The sequence below is a fragment of the Rhinoderma darwinii genome, chromosome 4 (genome assembly GCF_050947455.1).
Source record: "Rhinoderma darwinii isolate aRhiDar2 chromosome 4, aRhiDar2.hap1, whole genome shotgun sequence".
In the NCBI taxonomy this organism is placed as follows: domain Eukaryota; kingdom Metazoa; phylum Chordata; class Amphibia; order Anura; family Rhinodermatidae; genus Rhinoderma; species Rhinoderma darwinii.
In genome coordinates, this window is record NC_134690.1 from 385,011,850 (window position 1) to 385,017,849 (window position 6,000).

At 44.6% G+C, this 6,000-nt stretch overlaps 1 protein-coding gene across 2 annotated transcripts in view; it reads left to right on the forward strand.

The window, feature by feature from the left end:
- HAAO (3-hydroxyanthranilate 3,4-dioxygenase) overlaps positions 1-5,784 on the forward strand; it is a 31,562-nt gene extending 25,778 nt beyond the window's left edge. For both annotated transcript variants that reach the window (XM_075863238.1, XM_075863239.1), the window contains one exon: positions 5,592-5,784. In XM_075863238.1, the coding sequence (XP_075719353.1) occupies positions 5,592-5,673 (82 nt within the window). In that variant the 3' untranslated portion in view covers positions 5,674-5,784. The remainder of the gene's footprint in view (positions 1-5,591) is intronic.
- The last annotated feature ends 216 nt before the right edge of the window (positions 5,785-6,000 follow it).

The following is a 6,000-nucleotide window of genomic DNA, read 5'->3' on the forward strand; positions in this document are numbered from 1 at the left end:
GTACGTATTCATAAACTCCCACCTTTGGTAATTGGATGTAATCGATCTGTAGTCTCTGAAAAGGATACAAAGGTCTTGGGGTGTGTTTCTGAGGTACTTTTACAGTTCTTCCCACGTTATTGTGAGCGCATATCATACATCCCTGGGTGTATTTTGAGGCCATCAAGCTGAAGCCAGGGGCGAACCAATTTCTATTTACCATGTCGCTCATGGCTGTTTTTGACTGATGTGTCTTACCGTGAGTTATCCTGGGCCATCATAGGGTGTAAAGTTCTGGGTAGGCAGAGCCTGTCTTTCAAAGTCCATAACCCATCTCCTCTTTGGATTGCACCTTTTTCCTGCCATGTCCGCTGTTCCTCTGGGCTGGCTTGTTTCTGTAGAACTTGTAACATTTTAGGGTTAACAAAGTCACGCACCTCCTCTGGATGTAGTACAGTCATTGTGGCAGCACGGGGGGCAGATGTTTTTGCTGCTTCTTTGGCTGCTCTATCTGCTAAGTCATTACCCTTGGTTTCCATGCTGTTTACCTTAGTGTGTGCTTTTATTTTTATAATGGCTACCTGAGTAGGTTCCATTAGGGCTTCCATTAAAACTTTTACCAGGTCTGAGTTTTTGATAGGTGTGCCTGCTGACGTGAGGAATGCTATAGCTTTCCACATAAGGCCATAATCATGAGCAATCCCAAAAGCATACCTTGAGTCCATATATATGTTAGCTGTCTTATCTTTTGCTAACCTACAGGCTTCTGCGAGAGCTTTCAACTCGGCTTCCTGTGCTGACATGTGTGATGGTAGTGCCTCGGCTTTGTGTACTACTTGTGTTTCTACTACTGCATATCCTGTATGGAAATTACCATCCTCAAAGTACCTTGAACCATCCACAAAGAGAATAAAGTCAGGGTTATGTAATGGTGAATCCTTGACATGTGAAAAGCCCACAGTCTCCTGGGCCATAAGGGCCATGCAATCATGATCTTCCATGGAAGGAAGAAATTTAGACCAAATATCTGTATCTTCTCCCCCTTGCTCCAAAGGCAGTAAGGTAGCAGGATTCAGAGTGGTACAACTCTGGAGGGTCACCTGCTCAGGAAGAAGCAAAGCACATTGTAATCTCAGATGTCGATCAGTAGACGGGTGTTTTGGCTGGACCTGTGTGAGTAGTGCTGAAATGTCATGGGGGGCATAAACAGTCACAGGGTGGTTGAGTACAAGATCTGCTGCCTTGTCCAGGACGGCCTGCACTGCTACTATTGCCCTGACACAAGATGGGGCCCCTCTGGCTACCGGGTCAAGTCTGACAGAGTAGTAGGCAACAGGACGGTGTTGTTGACCATGTGTCTGTGTAAGGACAGCGCTAACATGTCCGTGTAATTCAGTGCAATAAAGCCTGAAGGGTTTGGCATAGTCTGGAGTTCCTAAAGCGGGGGCTGTTTGTATGGCTATTTTAAGAGAATAAAAATTATCCAGTGCCTCTCCTGTGAGAGAAAAAGGTTCAGCTTTAAGACAATCATAAAGGGGTTGCATAAGAGCCGAAGCATTGCGGACCCAGGGTCGACAATATGATACAAGCCCTAAAAAGGTACGTAGGGCACTAAAAGTTTGTGGTGGAGGTATTCTTGAAACTACTTGCACCCTTTCAGGTGTTAGGTGTCTAATCCCTTGCGACACACAGTGGCCCAAAAATATCACCGTGGTACAACAAAACTGAAGTTTCGCTCGTGAAACCTTGCAGCCTTTTGTTGCCAAAAACTGCAGTAATGACAGAGATGATTGGATACACTGATCTTGATTGGGGCAACATAATAAAAGATCATCTACATATTGAAGAAGGACCACATCGGGGTCGGGATCCCAATCTTCAAGAACTAGGCCCATTGCAGCCGTATACATACTGGGGGAATTCTGGGCGCCTTGTGGGAGCACCTTCCATGCGTACTTTTTGCTGAAATGAGTGAAGGCAAACAAGTACCAACAGTCAGGATATAATGGCACAGTAAAGAAAGCATTTGCCAAATCAATTACAGTAAAATGTGTGGCATTGTAAGGAATTTGGGCCAACAAGGTCTGGGGATTTGGCACAATCGGGGTATTAAATACAGTAGCAGTATTGACAGCTCTAATATCATTTACCATACGATATTGGGCTGATTCCCCCTTATCCGTCTACTTTTTGACTGGGTACAATGGGGTATTACATGGGGACACTATTTCAGTGAGGATTCCTGCCCGCAGAAAATCCTGAACACTGGCAGAAATGGCTTCTGACTGAGCCATGCTCAAAGGGTATTGTTTCTTCTGTGGGAGTGGGTGGCCAGGATTGAGACTTACAGTCACTGGTGGGATTGGAAGAACTCCTACATCCATAGGACCAGCTGCCCATAGGCTGACTGGTATCATGCTAAAGAGTGTCTCCACTTCTGATGGGGACAGACATAACACTTGAGACGATGGCCGTTCATCGCAAGGGTTAAGATCACATGAAGCAATAAAACATAATCCTTCCTCTCCCCAGTGTCCTGTCAGCTGCACTGTCCCATCTTCTAGACACTCTATACTGGCCCTGAGCCTCTGTAACAAATCTGCTCCTAATAAATTTACAAGGTGGTTTCACTAGTGACGATGTGAATGACTACAGATTTGTGAGGACCAAACGAGAGGACAAGTGTCTTTGTGAGGGGGTTCTGGACTACTTTCCCCTCTATCCCCACACATGGTTGTGTTTCACCATTTCTGTGGGAGTGGGTATTTGACTGGCACTTACCGTGTTTCCCCGAAAGTAAGACAGTGTCTTACTTTCTTTTTATCCCCAAAAGCCCCACTATGTCTTACTTTCGGGGTATGTCTTATATTAGAAAAAAATTGTCGAATTTTTTGCACTTTACTTTATTATTTTTTTATTACTATGGTCTGTCCCTCAAAGGTCAAAAAAGACCTTTGGGGAACTTTATATATATTTTTTTCTTTCTTTTACACCATCTTTTCCCCTGTAACTGGAGCTGCACAGCAGCCCCAGTTACAGGGGAAATCAGCCCTCTCATAGTGACGATTGTCACTAATAGGGCTGTGCTGGGTCTTGTTAGACACAGCAGCAGCCTGCCACTAACGGGACCCGGCGATCATGTGACCTGTCACATGATCATCGGGAGGAATAGAGACAGCGCCGCTGCTGCTGTCTCTATTCCTATACACAGCGTTCATTGAACGCTGTGTAAAAACACATCGGAGAAGACAGAAGCAGCTAAAGCTGCTTCTATCTTCTCCTCCGGGTCCCCGGCAGTCACTGACAGCCGGAGACCCGACATTCAGCTGCCCGATCGCGCGGGCAGCAAGTTAAAACCCGAGCCGTAAAAAGTCTATGGCTCGGGTTTTAAGGAGGAGGCGGCATTGACAAGTGCTGGGGGTGACGTATGGAGAGGGGGGCGGCGCGGAAGTGGGCAGGAGGCGGCAATACCCCGTGTTTCCCCGAAAGTAAGACATATGTCTTACTTTCGGGGTACGGCTTATATTAGCCGACCCCCCTGAAACCCCCGATACGTCTTACAATCGGGGGTGTCTTACTATCGGGGAAACACGGTACTACTGTTGTGGCTGCTCCAGTATCAATGAGAAAAGGAATTGGCCTCTGCCCTTCTATGGGTAGAGATACTAACGGGACAGGTCCTAATTTAATGGGGAGAATTGAAGCTATTGTGCCAGCTCCTGGATTGCCAATTTCTCATGATTGATACCCATAATCCTCCTCATTCGGGCGATGCCTGCCCGAGTGCTGCAGAGGAGGTTGTTCTTGAGCTCCTTCCTGTAACTGAGCTCGTGGCTGCCAATTGGGGTCTCTAGGTCACCTTGGGGCTTTGCAATCTCTGGAAATATGTCCAGGCTTAGCATAATTGTAACAAACGAATTATCTGTTTTTGGGGTCCCCTGCCCTGTCCCCCTTGATTCTGATTCTGGGGATAGTAGGGAGCCACTCCCGCTACAGGATTTTTCTTTCTCTGTTGTTTCTAACTTTGTTCTAAACCCTGCGCCACTTTCATGAGGTCTCGTGGGTCTAGGCTCCTTCATTCAGGGCGGGCTACTCCTACAGCTTCTTTTATGGGTTTCTTTAACCCTTTCATAAAGGATAAATCCCTTTTTCTCTTTCACTTCCTCATTCCTTTCTGTGTTCCCGTCATCATCCCCATCTCTTACCATCATAACAATCATAATAATACTTTCCTCACATTCGATCTCCCTCGCCCCTCCTCTCTGTACTTCCTTGGGCACTTTTTTTTTTTCCAGGCATTCGCTTGCTCCGTGAACTCTTTATCTTATCTTTTAACCATCCTCTATGAGTTCTACATACCTCACCCCATTCATCAGGGTCTCCTCAGGTTTTTGACTGCATATCTCCCTTCTCTTTGTTTTACTATATCCACCGGAGAAACTCCGGGTTTCTTCTTCTGGGGTGTTATGTCACTAAATTCCCCATCTTGGTCACGCTACGTGTCCCAGCATTACCTTTTTTTTTTTTTTTTTTTTTAAATCTACTAGCGTAGGGCAGACTGATAGATTCTCACTTAAAATCTATTTTCTACAGTCCCCCAAAACACGTACTTGTCCCAGCATCACCTTGTCTACCTTGACGGTGCTGATAGATTCTCACTTACAATCTATTTTCTACAGTCACCCACAAACTACTCTGGCCAGAGCTTTAAACTGCGGACCGGGGTCTCTGACACTCACACACACACAGACCAATCCAATATAGTAACAAAACTCCAAAAATGGCAATCAAAAACAACAATCCTAGCATGAGTGAGGCATAATCAAAAACTCATTCTTTACCTAAATCACATTCACACAACCGTTACAGAAATCAGGCACTTTTCCTGAGGGAACAAGGATTCATGGACCGGACAGCATTTAAGTCCCTCTTACCTTATGTCTCCCGCTCATCCCCGAACTCACAGTGTAGGACAGAGAAGGTGCAGAGCAAAGTTGTAAGAATAAAGGCTTCTTACCTTATTCTGCAGCGATGGTCTGCACGTTCCTGGCTAGTCACCGCAGAGTGTTCGGAGAGTCAGGGGAGCACCAAGGTGTAGCTGCCGGTCCCTGTTCGGGCGCCAATTTCTGTGGTCGCAACGGTACCACTACGCCTTGATTTCTGTAGGTTCCAAATTAGAAGTAGGTATATACCAGCTGGAGAATCAGTGACGCTGAGACCAAGTTCTCAATAGGAAAGATTCTCATTTATTATCCTATACAGCGTATATTTATAGGACACAGAACAAAGAACATAACTCAGAGCGTAATCAGCAAAGGGAGAATTCCTCCCTCTGACCTTGAGCGCCATCCCAAAGTATTTTACTGCTAAAAAGAAATAACTGAGTATTCTGCAGAGCATCTGCAGATCATTACAAGACAAACTAAAAGAAAATACAAAAATGAATATCACACTGTGCAGTGTATACTGACACAAAATACAAAACATGGAGTTTAGAAATTATTCCTTCACAGGGACGACTACTACTACTTACTATAATAACCGGAATTGATTGAATATTTGTGCGTTGTTTTCTAAGCTGTAACATTTTCTTACTATTTTACTTGGAACAGGTTTTCCTGGAAGAGGCATGATGGGTGCATCGCCTTCTGCATTCGCCTGGAACCCGCTCAAAGGAACGAGGAAAGGATATAATTAATCGTTCGATCAGAGCATTTTCAGAGGAGAGCAGCTGCATTTTTATCATGACACAGTTGCCACAAAACATGTTCATGAATAAATTTGATATCTGTTAAATTCTTAGAATTTTGTCTGATGTTTTCTGAAATTATAGGATTAGAATCCAGCATTATCCCAAAGCCCTTACAGCACGGGCCCCTGATTATACCAATAATCTGAATATGAATATATATATTATACTGAGATACTTGTAAAAAGAGTAAGCCAGTGTATTCATTTGTATACAACTGAAAACGATTTAAAGGGGTTGTCCATTTTGTCACATTTTTTGTTAGAAGGATA